General features: G+C 57.2%; 1 protein-coding gene across 7 annotated transcripts in view; it reads left to right on the top strand.

The window, feature by feature from the left end:
- HSPG2 (heparan sulfate proteoglycan 2) overlaps positions 1 to 23,559 on the top strand; it is a 114,977-nt gene extending 91,418 nt beyond the window's left edge. For all 7 annotated transcript variants that reach the window (XM_063594162.1, XM_034957737.3, XM_034957742.3 and 4 more), the window contains 33 exons: positions 1,557 to 1,708; positions 2,418 to 2,559; positions 2,935 to 3,086; positions 3,476 to 3,617; positions 3,714 to 3,854; positions 4,183 to 4,317; positions 4,571 to 4,755; positions 5,839 to 6,034; positions 6,306 to 6,485; positions 6,771 to 7,031; positions 8,845 to 9,049; positions 10,173 to 10,270; positions 10,865 to 11,131; positions 11,885 to 11,994; positions 12,196 to 12,343; positions 12,426 to 12,542; positions 13,204 to 13,315; positions 14,010 to 14,154; positions 14,244 to 14,343; positions 14,482 to 14,591; positions 14,716 to 14,824; positions 15,717 to 15,815; positions 16,204 to 16,425; positions 16,729 to 16,973; positions 17,382 to 17,553; positions 17,660 to 17,782; positions 17,893 to 17,949; positions 21,043 to 21,118; positions 21,207 to 21,285; positions 21,446 to 21,516; positions 21,618 to 21,701; positions 22,102 to 22,205; positions 22,333 to 23,559. In XM_063594162.1, the coding sequence (XP_063450232.1) occupies positions 1,557 to 1,708; positions 2,418 to 2,559; positions 2,935 to 3,086; positions 3,476 to 3,617; positions 3,714 to 3,854; positions 4,183 to 4,317; positions 4,571 to 4,755; positions 5,839 to 6,034; positions 6,306 to 6,485; positions 6,771 to 7,031; positions 8,845 to 9,049; positions 10,173 to 10,270; positions 10,865 to 11,131; positions 11,885 to 11,994; positions 12,196 to 12,343; positions 12,426 to 12,542; positions 13,204 to 13,315; positions 14,010 to 14,154; positions 14,244 to 14,343; positions 14,482 to 14,591; positions 14,716 to 14,824; positions 15,717 to 15,815; positions 16,204 to 16,425; positions 16,729 to 16,973; positions 17,382 to 17,553; positions 17,660 to 17,782; positions 17,893 to 17,949; positions 21,043 to 21,118; positions 21,207 to 21,285; positions 21,446 to 21,516; positions 21,618 to 21,701; positions 22,102 to 22,205; positions 22,333 to 22,505 (4,712 nt within the window). In that variant the 3' untranslated portion in view covers positions 22,506 to 23,559. The remainder of the gene's footprint in view (positions 1 to 1,556; positions 1,709 to 2,417; positions 2,560 to 2,934; positions 3,087 to 3,475; positions 3,618 to 3,713; positions 3,855 to 4,182; positions 4,318 to 4,570; positions 4,756 to 5,838; positions 6,035 to 6,305; positions 6,486 to 6,770; positions 7,032 to 8,844; positions 9,050 to 10,172; positions 10,271 to 10,864; positions 11,132 to 11,884; positions 11,995 to 12,195; positions 12,344 to 12,425; positions 12,543 to 13,203; positions 13,316 to 14,009; positions 14,155 to 14,243; positions 14,344 to 14,481; positions 14,592 to 14,715; positions 14,825 to 15,716; positions 15,816 to 16,203; positions 16,426 to 16,728; positions 16,974 to 17,381; positions 17,554 to 17,659; positions 17,783 to 17,892; positions 17,950 to 21,042; positions 21,119 to 21,206; positions 21,286 to 21,445; positions 21,517 to 21,617; positions 21,702 to 22,101; positions 22,206 to 22,332) is intronic.
- Positions 23,560 to 23,768: the final 209 nt, after the last annotated feature.

A 23,768-nucleotide genomic window follows, 5' to 3' on the forward strand; every position in this document is an offset into this window, starting at 1 on the left:
TCTGGCCACACTTGGAGATGTTGCACAAGGGACCTCAGCTTTCCACGTGTCACTTTCCCTTATCTGTAAAGAAGGGGTAGTAGTGCTCTTGTACTCTACTATCTAATTATAGAGTTCCCAAAAGCCTGGGACTGCACCTCTGCGAGTACTGGAGGGTGATTTACACATCTTTATTAGAGCCGGTGTGGTAGCTCACACCTGAATCCCAGCACTTTGGGAGGCCGAGGTGGGCAGATTGCCTGAGCTCATGAGTTCGAGACCAGTCTGGGTAACATGGTGAAACCCCATCTCTACTAAAAACACAAAAAATTACCTGAGCGTGGTGGCGTGTACTGTTAGTCCTAACTACTTGAGAGGCTGAAGCACAAGAATCACTTGAACCCAGGAGGCAGAGGTTGCAGTGAGCCGAGATTGCACCACTGCACTCCAGCCTGGGCAACAAAGTGAGACTCTGTCTCCAAAAATAAATAAATAAATAAATAAACATCTTTATTAGTACTGGTGGCATATAAGGGACAAAAAAACACATCAAGCCTGTCCTTATTTCTTGGAAATCTTTGCTTACGATGGGGCTAAGTAGTTAAGGTTTTTTTTGTTTTGTTTTGTTTTGTTTTGAGACGGAGTCTTGCTCTGTCGCCCAGGCTGGAGTGCAGTGGCATGACCTCGGCTCACTGCAATCTCCACCTCTGGGGTTCAAGCGATTCTCCTGCCTCAGCCTCCTGAGTAGCTGGGATTACAGGTGTGCTCCACCACGCCCAGCTAATTTTTGTATTTTTAGTAGAGACGGAGTTTCACCATGTTGATCAGGCTGGTCTCGAACTCCTGACCTCATGATCCGCCCGGCCCGGCCTCCCAAAGTGCTGGGATTACAGGCTTGAGCCACCGCGCCCAGTGTGTAGTTAAGGCTTTTTTAAAGTGAATCAGTTGAAAGGAAAATGTCCAGTAATTAATAGCACAGGGGGCACATGCTATGCAGAAATCATGATAAGGGGACACGGATTGCTAAGTAGTAAACATGATCCAGCACTTCTTAGGTGTTGGACCCTATCATATTTACACATATTAGTTCCTTTTATCCTCACAACAGCCGTTTGAGGTAGATGGCATTGTTGTCTCCCTTTTACAGATGGGGAAACTGAGACTCAGGTGAAGTTGTTTTCCAAAGGTCATACAAGTAATCAATGGCAGAGCTGGGATTTGAACCCAGGCAGTCTGGCCCCAGAGTCTGAGTTTTTAGCCACATTCTATCTGAGTTTGCCAAACATTAGTGGTCTAGTGGTCTGTGTGGAAGTGTCTAGACCTCAGCCCTGGCCCCACTGGTGCTGGGAGTATGGGAGGAGGAGGAGATGGTGGGGCCATTGCCTGGGGGCGGGGCTGGGGGAATGAGAAGTGCCTCCACCCCCCAGGCTAGCCCAGCTGCTCCAGGCCTCAATGGAATGGGAAGAGAAAGAAGCCATCTCCCAAATGGCCTCTGGTCCTAACATCTGGGCCCCAGGGGAAGGGCTGAGGGCATCAGGGTGGCATCTCAGCTCACTGACCTCTCCCCTGTGCCCCAGCCCCAGGTGGAGCCCCACCCATCCGCATCGAGACCTCCTCCTCCCGAGTGGCCGAAGGGCAGACCCTGGATCTGAAGTGCGTGGTGCCCAGGCAGGCCCACGCCCAGGTCACGTGGCACAAGCGTGGAGGAAACCTCCCTGCCCGGCACCAGGTAAAGGAGCTGGAGAAGGATGCATGCATCCTCCACACCTGCAGCGGTCCTGCCTGAATCCAGCGTTGAAGGGAAAGTGGCCTCAGCAACTGGGGCTTGTGGGAAATGGCAGCAGGAGGTCAATGGAATCAGGAAGTTGAGAGCGGGCTAGGCACAGCAGGGCCATCACCAGCCCCACAGCACCTTGGTGCAAAATAGAAAAGGACATCTCTGGCTGGGCGCGGTGGCTCATGTCTATAATCCCAGCACTTTGGGAGGCCGAGGCAGGTGGATCACTTGAGGTCAGGAGTTCAAAGCCAGCCTGGCCAACATGGCGAAACGAAAACTACAAAAATTAGCCAGGCATGGTGGCAGATACCTGTAATCCCAGCTACTCAGGAGGCTGAGGCAGGAGAATCACTTGAACCCAGGAGGCAGAGGTTGCAGTGAGCTGAGATTGCACCACTGCACTCCAGCCTGGATGACAGAGCGAGACACTGTCTCAAAAAAGAAAGAAAAGGACACCTGTTACTCAAGGCTCTTGACTTCCTCCTGCCGGAAAAACCATCATAATAAACATGCCCTCCACAATGCAGACTGTCAAAGGGGTCGCCTCCAACAGGATGCACCTACATATCTGTGCATAGCAGTCCCAGGGTGTGGGTACCAGAGGCCTGGGCATCTGAAGGCTCCCAGCTCACCCTCCCCGCTCTCACCCCACCTTGGCCAGGTCCACGGCCCACTGCTGAGGCTGAACCAGGTGTCCCCGGCTGACTCTGGCGAGTACTCGTGCCAAGTGACCGGAAGCTCAGGCACCCTGGAGGCATCTGTCCTGGTCACAATTGAGCCCTCCAGCCCAGGACCCATTCCTGGTGAGTGATAGGGAGCAGTGGGCGATGCCGGAGCACAGGCGCGGGGCCCCTTCCCAGCTCTGCTCCTCTCCTCTCTCCCAGCTGGGCACTTATTGTTGCCTGCAGGCGGGGTTTCCTACCACGGAGGATCAAGCCAACCCAGGTGTTCCCAAGTCTGACAATGGTCCCGTCCCCTCAACGAGGGGGACCCCAGCCCTGAGTTTCAGGAGGACCCTTGAGTCCCCAGGGAAAGGAGACCCTTCTTAGGTTATATCAGCCACTCTCAAGCCACCACGCCCCCAGGACCAACTGGAGCTGGTCTTCACTGCCACCACCTTCAGCCCCTGCCTTGATCCCCGGAGCCTGGCCTCTCTCACCCACCCCCTGTGCCCACAGCTCCAGGACTGGCCCAGCCCATCTACATCGAGGCCTCCTCTTCATACGTGACTGAAGGGCAGACTCTGGATCTCAACTGTGTGGTGCCCGGGCAGGCCCATGCCCAGGTCACGTGGTACAAGCGCGGGGGCAGCCTCCCCGCCCGGCACCAGGTACAGGGGCCAGGATGGGGAGGATTCCAGGTCAGGCAAGGTTAGACCTGCAGTTGCTTTCTGTACCCAAACCTCATGCAAACACCAGCCTGCTTGGGGACCCCAGGGGATAAAATACGTTTGGGGGACGAGTTCACCAGCCTGCAAATCAGGAGACCTGGGTTTTTCTCTTGGCTCTGCAGCTGAATCCTTTCCTGGGCCTCAGTTTCCTCCACTGTAAAGTGAGTGGGTTGGACCTCTAGGATTCTGTGAATGAAGCTTCCACCAGCCCTACCAGCTGGGACCCTGAGCTTCCGAGAGAACTCTTGGGTACCGGCACAATTGGGCTTGGGGACATTCCTTGTCCTGGGGACTTTGCCCTGATAACTGTCCCCTCGCTGCTCTGACAGACCCATGGCTCCCAGCTGCGGCTCCACCACGTCTCCCCTGCCGACTCAGGCGAGTATGTGTGTCGTGCAGCTGGCGGCCCAGGCCCTGAGCAAGAAGCCTCCTTCACAGTCACCGTCCCGCCCAGTGAGGGGTCTTCCTACCGTGAGTATGGCAGATGCCATGGGCAAGGGGGGAAGGGAGGGCCCTGAAGCTAAGCCCACCCCTGCTGAGCCCAGCCCTCTGCCCCTTTGGCCCCAGGCCTTAGGAGCCCGGTCATCTCCATCGACCCGCCCAGCAGCACCGTGCAGCAGGGCCAGGATGCCAGCTTCAAGTGCCTCATCCATGATGGGGCAGCCCCCATCAGCCTCGAGTGGAAGACCCGGAACCAGGAGCTGGAGGGTGAGCCAGGCTGGTGGGCAGGTGGGCAAGCTGGGGGCAGGCATGGGGGTGCCGTCATCCCCACTGTGCAAGGGTGGGGCAGAAGTCTGGACGCCCCACATTCATGGTGTGGCCCTGAGTAAGGCCCTTCCCGTCTCTGTATGGCAAGAGCACTGGACCCAGGAGTTTCCAAGGCCTTTGTTACCTTCTGCTATCTGCGACTCCATGAGCTAGACACACCCAGGCCGGAGGGGTTGGGGAAGTGGGCCCAGGGGCACAGGCTGGCAGCACCAAGACACGAGAAGGACCAGGTCAATCCTCTCTCACCCTCCCCCATGCAACCTCACAGACAACGTCCACATCAGTCCCAATGGCTCCATCATCACCATCGTGGGCACCCGGCCCAGCAACCACGGTACCTACCGCTGCGTGGCCTCCAATGCCTACGGTGTGGCCCAGAGTGTGGTGAACCTCAGTGTGCACGGTGAGGGGACGTTGACCCTGTGGGGCTCTGCCCTGTTTCCAGCCCTGATTCTCAGCTCAGAGCCTCCAACTTTAAATCCTCCTTCCACCATTGACTCTGTCTTGGGCATTCTCCCTCTCTGAGCCTCAGTTTCCACCTCAGTGCAGTGGGGAGACAGGTGCCCACCCAGCAGTTACTAAGCTGGAGGCCATGGCAGTGTGGGTGAGCAGCAGAGCCCTGCCTGTGTGTCAGTGGTTGTCATTCCTCCGCACAGGGCCCCCTACAGTGTCCGTGCTCCCCGAGGGCCCCGTGTGGGTGAAAGTGGGAAAGGCTGTCACCCTGGAGTGTGTCAGTGCCGGGGAGCCCCGCTCCTCTGCTCGTTGGACCCGGATCAGCAGCACCCCTGCCAAGTTGGAGCAGCGGACATATGGGCTCATGGACAGCCACGCGGTGCTGCAGGTGAAGCCGGGGCTGCCTCTCTGGGTCTGAGGCCCAGTCCATGGCCCAGCCTTGAGCGGGTGCTTGGAGGAGATAGTAGTGGATGGGCAGGTGGTGATGAGTGGATGGAGAGAGGAAGGGAAGAATGGGATGGGATGGGTGGATGACGAATAGACTGGAAGATGAGAGGGAAGAGAGAAGGAAGGTAGGAGAAGGAAGAAAGAATGAGTGGGAGGGTGGGTCGAAGGCCAAGTGGATGGATGGACTAATGGGGTGTCATGAGGGTGAGCCCTCAAGCAACCAGATGGGACAGCTAAAAACCAAGGAAAGGGCCAGGCATGGTGGCACGTGCCTGTAATCCCAGCACTTTGAGAGGCTGAGGCAGGAAGATCACTTGAGCCCAAGAGTTTGAGACCAGCCTGGGAGGCCAAAGTGGGTGGATCACCTGAGGTCAGGAGTTCGAGACCACCCTGGCCAATATGGTGAAACCCCGTCTCTACTAAAAATACAAAATTAGGCTGGGTGCAGTGGCTCACACCTGTAATCCTAGCAATTTGGGAGGCTGAGGCGGGCGGATCACAAGGTCAGGAGATTGAGACCATCCTGGCTAACATGATGAAACCCCGTCTCTACTAAAAATACAAAAAAATTAGCCAGGCGTGATGGCGGGTGCCTATAGTCCCAGCTACTCAGGAGGCTGAGGCAGGAGAATGATGTGAACCTGGGAGGTAGAGCTTTCAGTGAGCAGAGATCGTGCCACAGCACTGCAGCCTGGGTAACAGAGCGAGACCCTCAAAAAACAAACAAACAAACAAAATTAGCTGAGTGTGGTGGCACATACCTGTAGTCCCAGCTATTCAGGAGGCTGAGGCGAGAGGATTGCTTGAGCCCAGGAGGCAGAGGTTGCAATGAGCCAGATGGTGCCACTGCACTCCAACCTGTGCAACAGAGTAAGACCCTGTCTCAAAAAATAAATATATAAATAAGTAAATAAATAAATACCAAGGCAGGGTAGAGGAAATAGGGAAGACCAAGCCAGAGCTGGGACTGACATCAGAGTCCCCACTGAGTCCCCACATAACCAGCCTCCTTGCTTTCTCCCAGATTTCATCAGCTAAACCATCAGATGCGGGCACTTATGTGTGCCTTGCTCAGAATGCACTAGGCACAGCACAGAAGCAGGTGGAGTTGATCGTGGACACGGGCGCCATGGCCCCAGGGGCCCCTCAGGTCCAAGCTGAAGAAGCTGAGCTGACTGTGGAGGCTGGACACACGGCCACCTTGCGCTGCTCAGCCACAGGTGTGGCCAAGGGCTGGCACATAGGGCTGGCAGGGCAGGGATGCCCTGGGGTCTGAAATGTAGACACATGTGATCTAGAGATGATGTCATGCCCAGGGGTGGGGAGTACGGGGAGACCGTGTTGCTAGCATCCCCAAGTGATGGCCGAGGAACCCAATTGGGGTCCCCATAGAGGGACAGGATCACCCAGGGCCCTTCCTCACCATGGCCACCCTCTGCGGGTCCCTGAGGTAGCCCAGTGACTTCTGTCATCTTCCACTCGACTCCACAGGCAGCCCCGCGCCCACCATCCACTGGTCCAAGCTGCGTTCCCCACTGCCCTGGCAGCACCGGCTGGAAGGTGACACACTCATCATACCCCGGGTAGCCCAGCAGGACTCGGGCCAGTACATCTGCAATGCCACTAGCCCTGCCGGGCACGCTGAGGCCACCATCATCCTGCACGTGGAGAGTAAGGCCTCATCCCTTCTTTGTCTGCACCAAATGGAGATCTGAGCCCCCCGACTAGGCTCCACCCCACACAGAACCCCAGGAACCCCATCCAGAGGTCTCCAGGCGCTGCAGGGTCCTGGAGCCTGCCCTGCCCGACACCCACACCCTGGCCTGGGACCTTTGCTTTCCTTATCCCCAGTCCTCTGGGCTCACCATTCAGCTTCCCTGGACACTGGATCCAACGACCTGCTGCCATTCTGACCTTTGCCCTCCCCCATCCTGACCTCTATGTCCCCCCACTCAGGCCCACCATATGCCACCACGGTCCCAGAGCACGCTTCGGTGCAGGCAGGGGAGACGGTGCAGCTCCAGTGCCTGGCTCACGGGACACCCCCACTCACCTTCCAGTGGAGCCGCGTGGGCAGCAGCCTTCCTGGGAGGGCGACCGCCAGGAACGAGCTGCTGCACTTTGAGCGTGCAGCCCCTGAGGACTCAGGCCGCTACCGCTGCCGGGTCACCAACAAGGTGGGCTCAGCCGAGGCCTTTGCCCAGCTGCTCGTCCAAGGTAAGCAGCCCCGGCTCAGCGTGGAAGGGGATCACCTTTCCTCCTGGCCCTTTGATGACCCAGCTAGGCAGACTCGGGTGGGAAGGCCTCCCTCCATAACCCCACCTGGAATGCCCTCATCTCCCCTACTCTCCAGGGCCCGAGGCAGGCTTGCCACCTCCAGGAAGCCCTCCATCATGTGTGCTCAGCTCCTCTAGCTCTCACGGCTGCTCCCCACCTTTGGCACAGCCCTGGCACTGCCAAAGGAAACCATTCTGTGTACATAAGCACCCCAGCCTGCCTCCCCTGCCAGGCAGTGAGAATGCTCAGGGCAGGGCCTGGACCCAGGCATCTCAGCAGCCCTGGGCTTAATTGAGGGCAACAAGGCCCAGGATGGGCTGGGTAAATGCCTGACAGGGACAACAGTGAATGAGTGACAGGAGCACCCACCCCAGCACGCCCAGGGCTTCAGTGGATCTTCAGAGAGCCCAGCATTTCCATGGCCTCCTGCATCAATGATACAAATGAGGGCTTTTGGGCCCCAAACTTAAAGCAGCACAGCATGTAGCCCACTGGTCAAGGGCCTGGACTGTGGACTCAGACCTGGGTTCAAAGCACAGCTTGGCCATTTGCTGGCTGTGCAACCTTGGCCAAGTCACTGAACCTTTTTGAGCCTCAGTTTCTTTCTTTTTTTTTTTTTTTTTTTTGAGACAGAATCTCACTCTTTCACCCAGGCTGGAGTGCAGTGGCATGATCTCGGTTCACTGCAACCTCCATCTCCCGAGTTCAAGCCTTTCTCGTGCCTCAGCCTCCCGAGTAGCTGGCACTACAGGCACACGCCACCACGCTTGGCTAATTTTTGTGTTTTTAGTAGAGAAGGGGATTCGCCATGTTGGCCAGGCTGGTCTCGAACTCCTGACCTCATGTGATCCACCCACCTCAGCCTCCCAAAGTGCTGGGATTACCGGCGTGAGCCACTGCACTCGTCCTGAGCCTCAGTTTCTTTATCTGTAAAGTGGAGAGAACAATGCCAACCATGTAGGCTGAGTTGGAAAGGTACACAGAGGTAAACACAGATGTAAAACTGTGGCTTGCAGTAGGCACTTAGTAAATGGGGACAGTATGCATCAGCCCCCGCCTCCCATCTGTCCCCTGCATGTGTAGGTGTCTTTGCCATGGCCAAGTCCCTGGATTCTCTTATTTAAACTGCAGGCAGAATAGGCTTTGCTGTCCTTCCTTAAAATGTCTGAGTATGGCCGGGCGCGGTGGCTCACGCCTGTAATCCTAGCACCTTGGGAGGCCGAGGCAGGCAGATTGCCTGAGCTCAGGAGTTCGAGACCAGCCTGGGCAACATAGTGAAACCCCGTCTCTACTAAAATACAAAAAAAAAAAAAATTAGCCAGGCATGGTGGCGCACCTGTAGTCTCAGCTACTCGGGAGGCTGAGGCAGGAGAATCGCTTGAACCCGGGAGGTGGACGTTGCAGTGAGCTGAGATCGTGCCACTGCACTCCAGCCTGGGAACAGAGCGAGACTCCGTCTCAAAAAAAGTCTTGAGTCCCTCCCACTCTTTTCGTGGCCTGCCCTCCCCACCCAGAAGCGAGGAGCTGTGGAAACAGAGCCCAGCACTCCACAGGCCCTTATCCATGTTGGTGGAATGGCAGCTGTGTGTGCAGATGAATGAATCTGCCACTGAACGGTCTTTTTTCCCTGGTCAGAGAGGCTATCAGGAGAACATTCCTTGAATGTTGGGCTGGGGGTTTCCTGGGTCCCTGGAGGGGCATCAGGGACATCACACACACATATACCTGCAGAACCTCATACATGTCCCCGCAGGCCCTCCCGGCTCTCTCCCTGCCACCTCCATCCCAGCAGGGTCCACGCCCACCGTGCAGGTCACGCCTCAGCTAGAGACCAAGAGCATTGGGGCCAGCGTTGAGTTCCACTGTGCTGTGCCCAGCGACCGGGGTACCCAGCTCCGTTGGTTCAAGGAAGGGGGCCAGCTGCCTCCGGGTCACAGCGTGCAGGATGGGGTGCTCCGGTGAGTGGGGCCGGGGGCAGGACTGGACTGGGGCAGCATAGCCCAAGGCTCAACAGTGAGCAGAGTTAAAGCACCTGCCCCAGGGGGCGCAACATGAAGCACTGTCCTTGGACACATCACTTTACCTCTCTGATCCTCAGTGTTCTCAGCTGTACAGTGGGTTATATAAGACTGAATGAGGTCCAGGCACGGTGGCTCATGCCTGTAATCCCAGCACTTTGGGAGGCTGAGGCGGGCAGATCACCTGAGGTCAGGAGTTTGAGACCAGCCTGGCCAACATGGTGAAACCCTGCCTCTACTAAAAATACAAAAAATTAACTGGGTGTGGTGGTGGGCACCTGTAATCCCAACTACGCTGGCGGCTGAGGCAGGAGAATCACTTGAACCCAGGAGGCGGAAGTTGCAGTGAGCCGAGATTGCACCATTGCATTCCAGCCTGGGTGACAAGAGCAAAACTCCATCTCAGAAAGAAAAAAGACTGAAAGGAGATTGTCTGAAGCACTTGCACAGTGCTTGGTGCTTGGAAGGCCTTCAGTAAACAGTGGCCCATTCATATTTATTATTAGCGGAGGAAAGAGAACAGGCCCTGGGGCCAGAAATACACAAATGACCCTAGATCTCAGCTCTGCTACTTGATAACTGTGTAATCTTGAGCCCTAGACCATAAGGTCTTTGTCTAAAATGAGCGTGGTGCCCCCCAACCTGCCTGCCTACCTCTAGTGGTTATTGGGAAACTAGAATGCAACACTGCGTGCTGTTCTACATCAGTTTTTAATGCCCACACAATTGCAAAGCATTCTTTTTTTTTTTTTTTTTTGAGATGGAATCTTACTCTGTCACCCACGCTGGAGTGCAGTGGCGCAATCTCGGCTTACTGCAACCTCCGCCTCCCGGGTTCAAGCGTTTCTCGTGCCTCAGTCTCCCAAGTATCTGGGATTACAGGCGTGTGCCACCACGCCTGGCTAATTTTTGTATGTTTAGTAGAAACAGGGTTTCACCATGTTGGCCAGGCTGGTCTCAAGCTCCTGATCTCAAGTGATCCACCTGCCTCAGCCAGCCCAATTGCCAAGCATTCTATCAGTTGTTTTCAACTCCCTGATGTCTTATTATTTTTTCTTTATAGAATCCAGAACTTGGACCAGAGCTGCCAAGGGACGTATATATGCCAGGCCCATGGACCTTGGGGGAAGGCCCAGGCCAGTGCCCAGCTGGTTGTCCAAGGTAGGAGGGTGGCTTCAGGCCTCTGCTAAGAGCAGGGAACAGAGATGAGAAAGGCAGAGAGGCACAAGGCCCAGACCCTGTTCCCTAGGAATCCCCCCTAAATGTGTCAGAATAAAGAGAATTATTCTATTTTGCCTTGCTTGTGTCTAGCATAGAGTAAAAGGGGCTTGATAAATATTTCAAGGGAGGGAACAAGGATATGGATGGAGTGTGTGTGTGCTCAGATGAACCGATGAAGATTGAATCAGTGTGAACCGGGCATGGTGGAACGCACCTGTAGTCCCACCTACTCAGGAGGCTAAGCTGGGAGCATTGCTTGAGCACATGAATTCTAGGCTGTAGTGAGCCGTGATCACACCTGTGAATACAGCCAAGACCCTTTGTCTAAAAAAAAAAAGAAGTGGACACGTGAGTGAGTAAATGCATAAGACCTGACAAGTGAGTGTGTTTGTGAGTGAATGCATGAAAAAGTGAATGAGGAATGAATGAATGCTGGAGCTTCAGTGCTCACCTTTCCTTGGGCAGTCTATGGCCTCCCTCGGGCCAGGCCTGCAGTGACTGATCTCACTGGACCTCTGCCTCCCTCCTCCCCAGCCCTGCCCTCGGTGCTCATCAACATCCGGACCTCTGTGCAGACTGTGGTGGTTGGCCACGCCGTGGAGTTCGAATGCCTGGCACTGGGTGACCCCAAGCCTCAGGTGACATGGAGCAAAGTTGGAGGGCATCTGCGGCCAGGCATTGTGCAGAGCGGAGGTGTCGTCAGGATCGCCCATGTAGAGCTGGCTGATGCGGGACAGTATCGCTGCACTGCCACCAACGCAGCTGGCACCACACAATCCCACGTCCTGCTGCTTGTGCAAGGTGAAGGCCAGTGGGCGCTTTTGTTGGGGGACAGTGAGTGGGGCAGGGGCTTCTCCTGCTGCCATCTTCTGCCTGCCCACTCTGCTCTTCCTTTCTGTTCACTTGGGACATTTTCCATTGTGTGTGTTTAAGGGGCAGGTTTCATAACAGGTGGCAGCAGCAGGGGATAAAAGTGAGATTCCCCCAGGGCAGCCTGGAATGTACAGGGAGAGAGCTAGGCCATAGAGCATCAAGAAGAAAAAAGAAACCTTGTCCTCATCTGCAGGGAGTGCCTGCTCTGCTGGGAGAGACCTGCAGCATAGTCTGAGGGCAGAGACATAACCCAGTCAACAAACAGACCTAATAGAGAGTAAAACAAGGACAACAGATGCAGGGCAGACACAAACACTGTGTGTTCTTTAAAGGCAATTCCTTTTTACCCCAAGCCCTGTGACTTGCCTCCAAACTTTCTTACCTATACTGCCCCTAGTGTGCACTTCTCAGGTCCCCAAAGGGCTGCACAATTTTTTGCCCAGGCATGTTGAAGAGGTCTCAGGCTGTGCAGTGAAATGGATCTGGCCCTGAACCCTGACTCTGCCCAACCAGGAGCAAACAGCCTCTTTTCCCCTCTGAGCCATAATTTCCTCATCTGTGAAATGGAATGTAGTGGCTTCCTTCAAGGGGTGGTGTGAAGATGAAATGAATCAGGGTGCAGGCTGGGCACATATCTGTGACTGTCATGTTGACGGCCTATGTCTCTTCCATGCCTCTCAGCCTTGCCCCAGATCTCAATGCCCCAAGAAGTCCGTGTGCCTGCTGGTTCTGCAGCTGTCTTCCCCTGCATAGCCTCAGGCTACCCCACTCCTGACATCAGCTGGAGCAAGGTAAGTGCTGGAGAGGGAACCAGCAGGCATGACTTGGGGGCTGGGAACAGATCTGAAGCGTCTCAGTGTCCCCAGGATGTGGCACAGGCTTGGCCAAGAGCAAACGCTCAATGTTGGAAGGTGGGCCTGAGGCACAGATGGGAGGTGGGCCCCTGGAGCCGTGGGCCAAGGCCAGAGCCCTCAGTGCTGGTGCATTTGCAGCTGGATGGCAGCCTGCCACCTGACAGCCGCCTGGAGAACAACATGCTGATGCTGCCCTCAGTCCAACCCCAGGACGCAGGTACCTACGTCTGCACCGCCACTAACCGCCAGGGCAAGGTCAAAGCCTTTGCCCACCTGCAGGTGCCAGGTAAGACACCACCCCTAAGAATTGGCAGTGCCCTGCCCACTCCCTGACTGGCAGGGTCTTCAGCTGTGCTCTCTGCTGGCAGAGCGGGTGGTGCCCTACTTCACGCAGACCCCCTACTCCTTCCTACCACTGCCCACCATCAAGGATGCCTACAGGAAGTTCGAGATCAAGATCACCTTCCGGCCCGACTCAGCCGATGGTGAGCAGGAGGGTTAATTTGTGGGGTGGGCTGGCCTGGGTTGAGGGACGTCGTGGAGTAACTGCCATCATGGCAGGAGCCCTGGCTGCCCCTCAGTCCTGCCCCAATCCCTCAGCCCTCCCTCTCCAGAAGCCCCCAGACCTCTGGGCCTCCACCCTGGTGTGCCTTCTCTTGTGCCTCCCGGCTTCTCCATCCCTGCCTCTGTGATATCTCCAGCCTCCTCGTGGCTCCTCTGCCACCGGGGCATCACCCCCAGTCCTCCTGTCCCAGCTTCCTTTCCCCATCTCTGCTCCTTCCTCCCTCCTCTGCCTCCATCTCACCCTTTCCTCCTCTCTTTCTCTCGTCTCTTACGGGTCTCTGACTTTCACTGTCCAGGCCTCCTTCTCTACTCGGGTGAGTCTCTGCCTCCCTCTCCCCCTTGAGGGAGACTCCAGTGTGTGTGAAGCAAATTCAGTTTCTTTCTAGGGGCGCTCAGTAAGGCCCTTGCGTTTGGGGCACCAGCCCTGAGATAGTGAGAAGGCCCTGGCTGTGTGAGGAGTGCCAGAGGGAGGGACAGGTCCCGAGAGTGGACAGGCTCAAGAGCTTGGGTGGTTTCTAGGGTGGGGGAGGACGGGGAGCCTGTGGCTGGAAGGGGGCCCCTTACACAGTGGTGCCCACCCAGGGATGCTGCTGTACAACGGGCAGAAGCGAGTCCCAGGGAGCCCCACCAACCTGGCCAACCGGCAGCCCGACTTCATCTCCTTCGGCCTCGTGGGGGGAAGGCCCGAGTTCCGGTGAGACCCCCAGCCTCCCCACCTACAGGGGGACTGGACACAGGGCTTTGGTCTGGCAAGTGCTACCCTGGGCTCCATTATACAAAGGAGATCTGGAGGAAGGAGAAAATGTGGCCGTTACCCTTGGTGACCACCCAATCTGCTAGAGTAGGAATAGTATGCCAGTCAGGTGGAGGAGGGTGCAACCTCAGACTTGGGACTGCTGCAGGCCAGGATTCATTCATTCATTCATTCATTCATGCATGCATCAGTTATTTGCTGACCACCCCATGTGTGCCAGGCACTGATACAGGTAAAACAAAACAGACCAAATTCTGGCTCTTGTGGGAAGAGGTGTAGTCTCACTGGGGAAGAATAAACAAGCCATAAACAGAGAAACAAGGTGATCACAGGGAGAGAGGAGTCCTCAGAGGAACAGGCAGGCCAGGTGCTAGGCTGCAGGGCGCTGAGCCTGGGGTCCCTGTGGGCTGCTCTGGGAAAGCTCCCAGCAAAAGGATGTGAGGAGAGAAGATCCAGGGGATGGGTCACGGGGAGGGACGACGAGACAGGGACAGGAACGGGAACAGCCCCAGGGCTGGGACTGCAGGAAGTGGTGACATCCCTCCTCTGGGGCCCCTCTACCCAACTGGGCCCCTAGCCCTTCTTACAAACCCCCTATCCACTCTCTCCTGCCCCGGCCTGCCCCACGGAGCAGGTTCGATGCAGGCTCAGGCATGGCCACCATCCGCCACCCCACACCACTGGCCCTGGGCCATTTCCACACCGTGACCCTGCTGCGCAGCCTCACCCAGGGCTCCCTGATTGTGGGTGACCTGGCCCCGGTCAACGGGACCTCCCAGGTGAGACCCAACCCCATACTGCTACTTCCAGCCCTCATCCCGCCCTTGCCCAGCCTCTGTTGCCATTCCTGACTTCCCCACCTCCCCAGGGCAAGTTCCAGGGCCTGGACCTGAACGAGGAACTCTACCTGGGTGGCTACCCTGACTATGGTGCCATCCCCAAGGCGGGGCTGAGCAGTGGCTTCATAGGTGAGCCCCCTCCCCACCTCCAGCTGAGGCTGGGCCTTACCTGGCTGGCTGGAAGAGCCCTGGGGAGCCTGGGAGGGCACCTCAGGGTATGGGCTGGGACACCCTGCCCTGTGCTCATCCTGCCCACTCACCTCCCAGGCTGTGTGCGGGAGCTGCGCATCCAGGGCGAGGAGATCGTCTTCCATGATCTCAACCTCACGGCGCACGGCATCTCCCACTGCCCCACCTGTCGGGACCGGCCCTGCCAGGTGACCCCACACCCCACATACCACCTGGCTGCCGTGGCCTCCACCCCTAGCCATGGCTGGCCCCTGTGGGGATTATGGGGGGTACTGAATGTTCTCGGCCTTACTTCTGGGGGCTGCTTTGCAGAATGGCGGTCAGTGCCATGACTCTGAGAGCAGCAGCTACGTGTGCGTCTGCCCAGCTGGCTTCACCGGGAGCCGCTGTGAGCACTCGCAGGCCCTGCACTGCCATCCAGGTACGCACCCCGACCGCCAGTCGCTGTCGCCCCAGGGCCTGCCTCTTCCCTTTGCTGCCTCCCCATATCCACCACCATCTCAACCACTGGGGCACTTCCACACCCCCCACTCTCACCTGAACAATCTCCACTCCTCCCACGTACCCATCCCCCATCTCTGCTACCCAAAGGCCCTCACCCCATCACTGCTGCTTCCCCTCCTCCAGCCCTGCTGACCAAATTCTTACCACTACCCCGCCACCCAGGCACTCCCCCACCCCCAGCCCCATCTTTTTTTTTTTTTTTTTTTTTTTGAGACGAAGTTTCGCTCTTGTTGCCCAGGCTGGAGTGCAGGGGCACGATCTCAGCTCACTGCAACTTCCACCTCCCGGGTTCAAGCGATTCTCCTGCCTCAGCCTCCTGAGTAGCTGGGAATACAAGTGTCTGCCACCACCCCTGGCTAAATTTTTTGCATTTTTAGTAGAGGCGGGGTTTCACTACGTTGGCCATGGCTGGTCTTGAACTCCTGACCTCAGGTGATCCACCCGCCTCGGCCTCCCAAAGTGCTGGGATTACAGGCACGAGCCCCCACGCCCGGCCCCCAGTCCCATCTTATTACCCAGGTGCCCACCCCATTACCTGCCACCAGGTGCTCCCCCTCCAACACTGTCCAGTCTCTGAAGAACCTGCAGACACACAGAGTCCCTCGACTGCTTCCCCTGCAGTCCTCCCTGTGGCCTCTTCTGGCTCCCGCCTTGCTCTGCTTAGTTCCCTCCTCCAAGGCCTCCCAGGAGGCTGGCCTGGCCCTCACTAGCCCAGCCCCCCGGGGTGTGATGGGCAGACCTCTGGCATCAGGACCCCCCTCCCTCCAGAGTCACCTCCATGTCTTTTCACTGGCCTATGTGCCCCCCAGAGGCCTGTGGGCCCGACGCCACCTGTGTGAACCGGCCTGACGGTCGAGGCTACACCTGCCGCTGCCACCTGGGCCGCTCGGGGTTGCGGTGTGAGGAAGGTGAGGGGAGCCAGGCCTGAGACCCCCAGGGTCCTAGTGTCAGCTGGGGAGGCTGGGTGGGGCACTCTGAGGCCATGATGGGCCCTACGGATGATAAAACGATTCCCAAGCCAGAGGATCTCGAAGTCACCTGGCCACATGTCTGCCCAGCCTGAGCCCCTTATTGAGTGAGGGCCCCCAAAGAGGACCCCTGTCATATTGGAGCTCCTCCCAGCCCCGTGTGCAAGGGCAGGGGGGCTCCTGTGCCACTGCAGCTGGTGCCAACTGGTCCTGAGCCTCTGGGCCTGGAGAGTGAGGCAGGCAAGGGTCCCAGAGGAAGGCAGAGTAGCTGGACCCCACCCGAGGGTCCAGGATCCCCACTGCCTCAGCTGAGCTGTGGCTGCTGCAGGTGTGACAGTGACCACCCCTTCGCTGTCGGGTGCTGGCTCCTACCTGGCACTGCCCGCCCTCACCAACACACACCACGAGCTACGCCTGGACGTGGAGTTCAAGCCACTCGCCCCTGACGGGGTCCTGCTGTTCAGCGGGGGGAAGAGCGGGCCTGTGGAGGACTTCGTGTCCCTGGCGATGGTGGGCGGCCACCTGGAGTTCCGCTATGAGTTAGGGTCAGGTAAGCACCCAGCACCAAATGCGGGGCTCTGCACACCAAGCCTTGTGCCCCCCTCGGCTCTCCAAGCCCCAGGGAGGCGTGGGAGGATAAATGCAGGGATCAGGGCAAGTCCCCTCTTCCTGTGCATTACGTCTCTGTGTCACTTGAGGCCAGTCCCTAGCCCTCTCTGAGCCATGGGCTCCTCATCTGGAATACAGAAGGCTGTAGGGCATTCCCCATCTGCTCAGGGCCCTGTTTGTGGTGGAGAGGGCAGGGAGCCCCGTGTGCCCCCATGTGCCCAACCCTGCCTGGCATCCTCCCCAGGGCTGGCCGTTCTGCGGAGCGCCGAGCCGCTGGCCCTAGGCCGCTGGCACCGCGTGTCTGCAGAGCGTCTCAACAAGGACGGCAGCCTGCGGGTGAATGGGGGACGCCCTGTGCTGCGCTCCTCGCCCGGCAAGAGCCAGGGCCTCAACCTGCACACCCTGCTCTACCTGGGGGGTGTGGAGCCTTCCGTGCCACTGTCCCCAGCCACCAACATGAGCGCTCACTTCCGCGGCTGTGTGGGCGAGGTAAGAGCAGCCTCCTCGGGACAAGCGGGAGGAGAGGGGTGCCAAGCCTTGTGTCCTCCTCGGCTCTCCAAGCACCTTGGCATTGGGCCCCTCCACCTGCAGCCACCCACGGGCCCTGGGCCAGGACACTGTACCTCTGAGCCTCAGTTTCCTCCTCTGTAAAATGGGCATGATCACACCTACTTTGAAAGGTTGGGCAGAGGATTGTCTGCACTGACGGATGAATGTTTCTAGCACACAGTAGGCACTCAACTCCTGTGCCTCCCTCCCCACACCGAGAATCCATGCTGCCACTCAGGGCCCAATGTGGGCTCCCAGCTCCCCTCTACTGCATTCTTCTCCCTGCTGGTACACCTGGGTCTCTGCCTCCCAGGCCCCTTTAGTCCCTCGGTGTCCCTGTCCCCACAGGTGTCAGTGAATGGCAAACGGCTGGACCTCACCTACAGTTTCCTAGGCAGCCAGGGCATCGGGCAATGCTATGACAGCTCCCCATGTGAGCGCCAGCCTTGCCAACATGGTGCCACGTGCATGCCCGCTGGCGAGTATGAGTTCCAGTGCCTGTGTCGAGATGGATTCAAAGGTGGGAAAGCCTGCCCAGGGCACCGGAGGGGAGGGGCACAAGTGGTCAGCGACACCTCCAGCCCATGCCCACCCACCCACCCACTCGCCTCTGCCCTGGCCCACAGGAGACCTGTGTGAGCACGAGGAGAACCCCTGCCAGCTCCGTGAACCCTGTCTGCATGGGGGCACCTGCCAGGGCACCCGCTGCCTCTGCCTCCCTGGCTTTTCTGGCCCACGCTGCCAACAAGGTACCCAGGCCTGGCTTCTCTCCACTTCATCTCTGTCTTGGGGCCCCGGAGCTCGACATAGTACCCACGGGTGTCTATGCCCACCAACTGGACCCTGCCCTTCTCCATAGGCTCTGGACATGGCATAGCAGAGTCTGACTGGCATCTTGAAGGCAGCGGGGGCAATGGTGAGTACTTGCCATGGCCTCCTCCCCAGCTTCAGCTCAGCTCACTCTTCCAGTTACCCCACACCCTCAATTCTGGCCTGCAAGCAGAACAGCTTTATATGAGGAGCTTGCTGGGCAGAGAGACAGAATGAAGACCACAGCTATGTGGAGCTAGGGCCTGCCCCACACTTACTGGCTGGGTGACCTTGGGCAGGCCTTTGAAACCACTCTGACCTCAGTTTCCTCCTCTGTATTCATGTATTCAGTCAACAAACTATTGTTGCCCATCCTTGCCCTGAGAGCAGTAAATATAAGATGCATAAAGCAAGACCCTCATTCCCAAGAATTCCACGGTCTACTGAAAAGCTAAGGAAACAGTGAAGAGTGAATGCTGATTGAATGTTTACGGACACTGTGCTAACCCCTTTACAGACACATCTCTTCTTATGTATCACTAATATAATAGGCGAGGCAGTGGTATAGTGGGTAAGAGTATAGACTTGGAACCAGCCTGCTTTGGGTTCAAATCCTAGCTCTCCCACTTACTAGCTGTGGAACTTTGGGTGAGTCGCTTAACCTCTCTGTGCCTCATATAAAATGGAGATGAGTAACATCTTTCCCTAAGGATTTGGATAAAATTTTATGTGAGAGTAAAATTACTTAGTGCATTTTTTTTTAAGGTGGAGTCTTGCTCTTTCACCCAGGCTGGAGTGCAGTGGCACAATCTCGGCTCACTGCAACCTCCGCCTCCCAGACTCAAGCGATTCTGCTGCCTCAGCTTCCTGAGTAGCTGGGATTACAGGTGCCTGCTACCACACCCCGCTAATTTTTGTATTTTTTGTAGGGATGGGGTTTCACCATGTTGGCCAGGCCTGTCTCTAACTCCTGACCTCAGGTGATCCGCCCCCCTTGGCTTCCTAAAGTGCTGGATTACAGGCGTAAGCCACCGTCCTAAAGTGCTGGATTACAGGCATAAGCCACCGCGCCCGGCCACTTAATGCATTTTAAATGCCTAGAACAATGTGTGGTACAGAGTCAGTACAGAATGTTAGCTGTTGTTAATATTATGTTCAGCTGGCCGGGCACACTGGCTCACGCCTGTAATCCCAGCGCTTTAGGAGGCTGAAGTGGGCAGATCACCTGAGGTTGGGAATTTGAGACCAGCCTGACCAACATGGAGAAACCCCATCTCTACTAAAAATACAAAATTAGCTGGGCGTGGTGGCACATGCCTATAATCCCAGCTACTCCGGAGGCTGAGGCAGGAGAATCGCTTGAACCTGGGAGGTGGAGGTTGCCATGAGCCAAGATTGCATGCACCATTGCACTCCAGCCTGGGCAACAAGAGCGAAACTCCCTCTCAAAAAAAAAAAAAAAAAAAAAAATACTATATTCACCTGGGTATGGTGACTCACTCCTATAATCCCAGCACTTTGGGAGGCTGTGGCGGGCAGATTGCTTGAGACCAGGAGTTCCAGACCAGCCTGGGCAACAAGGCGAAATCCTGTCTCTACAAAAAAATACAAAAAGTAGCTGGGCATGGTGGTGCTCATCTATGGTCCCAGCTACTCAGGAGACAGGCAGGAGGATTGCTTGAGCCCAGGAGTTCAAGATCAACCTGGGCAACACAGGGAGACCTCATCTCTACAAGAAATTTAAGAATTAGCTGGGTGTGGTGGCACATGGCTATGGTCCCAGCTGAGGCAGAAGGATCACTTGAGCCCAGGAGGTCGAGGCTGTAGTGAGCTACAATTGTGTCACTGCACTCTAGCCTGGGCAACAGACTGAGACCCTGTCTCAAAAAAATAAAAAATAAGGCTGGGTGCGGTGGCTCACACCTGTCATCCCAGCACTTTGGGAGGACAAGGTGGGTGGATCACCTGAGATCAGTTCGAGACCAGCATGGCCAACATGGCGAAACCCCATCTCTACTAAAAATACAAAAATTAGCCAGGTGTGGTGGTGCACACCTGTAGTCCCAGCTACTCGGGAGGCCAAGGCAGGAGAATTGCTTGAACCTGGGAGGCGGGGGTTGTAGTGAACCAAGATTGTGCCACTGCACTCCAGCCTGGGCCATGGAGCGAGACTCCATCTCAAAAATAAATAAATAAAATAAAAATTATCTATATATAATATTCATTCATAGGGTTGTTGTAAGGATTGAGTTAAATGCAATGGTGTCTGTAGCTGGATGGGACGCTCCCCGCACAGCCACATCATAGGTGTTAGGTAAATGTCAGCCGTTCTCCTCATCATTTGGTGGAGGGTAGCAGAGGGTCCCCTACTCTTGTCCCCTGCCAGAGCTACTGTGGCCAGTGCCGGCCTGTGGGATGGGTCATGAGCAGATAGGGCTGGGGGGGTGTGGAGCCACACACAGTATGGACATCCTGGGCCAGTCACTCGCCCAAGCCTGCCTGCTCTTCTGTAAGATGGAGAGAACACCAAGGCTCTGAACCATTTATTGCCACAGTCCAAGGTGACCAACGGTCCCAGTAGCTCCGGACTGAGGGGTTTCTTGGGATGTGGGACTTTCAGGGCTAAAGCCAGACAGAATTTGGCAAGTAGAATGGCGGGTCACCCGACACGGATCCTGTTGACTACACAAAATAAAATAAAATAAAATACATTGATTTAAGGAAAGCAATTATGCTGAAGTAATCAAAACATGTTTTAAGTTCCCTGACTTGCTATATATGTGCTTCTTTATTAACACATCAAATAACAAGATCTGGTGATCTCAGTAGCTACCACAATTTCAAAGCAGCAATATGTGTAAATGATATTTTGAAATATTTGCAGCTACTGTCATGTGATAAGCAAATACTAGTAACAAAGTTGCAGGTCCTACCACTGCTACTTTGGTTTCTTGCCTACATCTCATTGAAAGAACTGCTCAATTTCAGTGAGAAGTGAGTGAAATTGAGGTGTAATGCTTTCCCATCCAAGGTCATAGGCTCCCTGAATTCTGTTGGCAGCCCCCGTGGGTCCCCAGGGACTGCAGGCTCGGAGCCCCCTAGTCCTGCATGTTGGCGTGGAGGTGGGGGTCAGGGGAACTGACGGGGGATTTTGATGCCTGATGCAGCAGGTATGGCACCACCCTCCTCTCTCCCACAGATGCCCCTGGGCAGTACGGAGCCTATTTCCACGATGATGGCTTCCTTGCCTTCCCTGGCCGTGTCTTCTCCAGGAGGTGAGACTGGCATTGGAAGGGCCCATGGGCCTAATGGGGAGGATGGGAATCTGGGACTTCTGTCCCCTCACCCGCTCTTCCTCCGCAGCCTGCCCGAGGTGCCCGAGACCATCGAGCTGGAGGTTCGGACCAGCACAGCCAGTGGCCTCCTGCTCTGGCAGGGTGTGGTGAGTGTGGGTATCCGGCTGGGCTCTTGGGGCTCCTGGGGCAGGAAGCTGGCTTCCTGGTGGCCGGAGTGGTGGGGGGAGGGGAAAGCAGAGCACCCTGGCCTCGGCAGCCTCTGCTCTCCAGGCGGGGGACCCCAGAGACCCTGTGCTTCCCTGGCAGGAGGTGGGAGAGGCCGGCCAAGGCAAGGACTTCATCAGCCTCGGGCTTCAAGACGGGCACCTTGTCTTCAGGTAGGTCCTGGCACCTGGCCCTTCCTCTCCCTTCCCTGGTCCCAGCACCCCACCCCCCGGTCCTGCCCCAGCTCATACTTCTTGGGCCTGGATGACTGCAGGTACCAGCTGGGTAGTGGGGAGGCCCGCCTGGTCTCTGAGGACCCCATCAATGACGGCGAGTGGCACCGGGTGACAGCACTGCGGTAAGGGACCCTGCCGGGCACTCGGGATGGGGCCCAGCGTTCTGGAGTAGGGCAGGACGCCCCTACCATGGGCAGAGAGGCAGGTATTGAGCTCTGTGGAGACAGAACTTGAAGCCAGGGGAGGGGAGAACCCACCAGCCAGGGCTCGGGCTTCCATCTCGGACTGAACTCCGCTGGGGGCAGGCGAGTGCCCCAGGAGTGGGAGGAAACCTGGGTGCAGAAATGAGGAAGCTGTGTTTGTGGGGCCCGATCTCTCGTTCAGCGGGGGAAAGAAAGAGCTTGGGGAACAGGGACAGACTTCTGAGTCTGGAGTCTCGATACCAGAGGGAGGGGACTCTGTCGTGGGGCCGGGGAGGACCAGGGAGTTTGTGGAAAGGGGCCTGACCCAGTTCCACTGCAGGGAGGGCCGCAGAGGTTCCATCCAAGTCGACGGTGAGGAGCTGGTCAGCGGCCGGTCCCCAGGTCCCAACGTGGCAGTCAACGCCAAGGGCAGCGTCTACATCGGTAAGTCTGGGGCTCCTTCTCAGGGCAGGGGCAGGAACGGCACTCCCTTAGGGCTAGAGCTCGCCCAGCCTTCCTCGCCTCCTGGGCTGCTGGAGCCCACAGGCCCTGTCCTCTCACCTCCCGGCAGGCGGAGCCCCTGACGTGGCCACGCTGACCGGGGGCAGATTCTCCTCGGGCATCACAGGCTGTGTCAAGAACCTGGTGCTGCACTCGGCCCGACCCGGCGCCCCGCCCCCACAGCCCCTGGACCTGCAGCACCGCGCCCAGGCCGGGGCCAACACACGCCCCTGCCCCTCGTAGGCACCTGCCTGCCCCACACGGACTCCCGGGCCACGCCCCAGCCCGACAATGTCGAGTATATTATTATTAATATTATTATGAATTTTTGTAAGAAACCGAGGCGATGCCACGCTTTGCTGCTACCGCCCTGGGCTGGACTGGAGGTGGGCATGCCACCCTCACACACACAGCTGGGCAAAGCCACAAGGCTGGCCAGCAAGGCAGGTTGGATGGGAGTGGGCACCTCAGAAAGTCACCAGGACTTGGGGTCAGGAACAGTGGCTGGGTGGGCCCAGAACTGCCCCCACTGTCCCCCTACCCACCGATGGAGCCCCCAGATAGAGCTGGGTGGCCTGTTTCTGCAGCCCTTGGGCAGTTCTCACTCCTAGGAGAGCCAACCTCGGCTTGTGGGCTGGTGCCCCACAGCTACCTGAGACGGGCATCGCAGGAGTCTCTGCCACCCACTCAGAATTGGGAATTGTCTTTAGTGCCGGCTGTGGAGCAAAAGGCAGCTCACCCCTGGGCAGGCGGTCCCCATCCCCACCAGCTCGTTTTTCAGCACCCCCACCCACCTCCACCCAGCCCCTGGCACCTCCTCTGGCAGCCTCCCCCTCCTACCACGTCCTCCTGGCCTGCATTCCCACCCCCTCCTGCCAGCACACAGCCTGGGGTCCCTCCCTCAGCGGCTGTAAGGGAAGGCCCACCCCAACTCTTACCAGGAGCTGCTACAGGCAGAGCCCAGCACTGATAGGGCCCCGCCCACCCCAGGCCACATCCCCACCCATCTGGAAGTGAAGGCCCAGGGACTCCTCCAACAGACAACGGACGGATGCCGCTGGTGCTCAGGAAGAGCTAGTGCCTTAGGTGGGGGAAGGCAGGACTCACGACTGAGAGAGAGAGGAGGGAGATATGACCACCCTGCCCCATCTGCAGGAGCCTGAAGATCCAGCTCAAGTGCCATCCTGCCAGTGGCCCCCAGACTGTGGGGTTGGGACGCCTGGCCTCTGTGTCCTAGAAGGGACCCTCCTGTGGTCTTTGTCTTGATTTTTCTTAATAAACGGTGCTATCCCCGCCAGGGGCCTCCTGAGTCTTTGATGAGGGCTTTACTCAGTGGAGCCTGTGGATGGGGCAGAGCAGGGCAGGTGAGATCTGGGGGTGAAGCAAGCTGGCTTTGGATCAGCGAGGCCCCCAGGCCCCCAACCCTGTGAGGCAGGAATTGTCCTATTTTCTAGAGGGGCAGCTGAGTCTCAGAGGGTTAGGGGGCCTGTCCAACATCAGACAGAG

This window comes from Pan paniscus, chromosome 1 (genome assembly GCF_029289425.2).
Source record: "Pan paniscus chromosome 1, NHGRI_mPanPan1-v2.0_pri, whole genome shotgun sequence".
Lineage (NCBI taxonomy): Eukaryota > Metazoa > Chordata > Mammalia > Primates > Hominidae > Pan > Pan paniscus.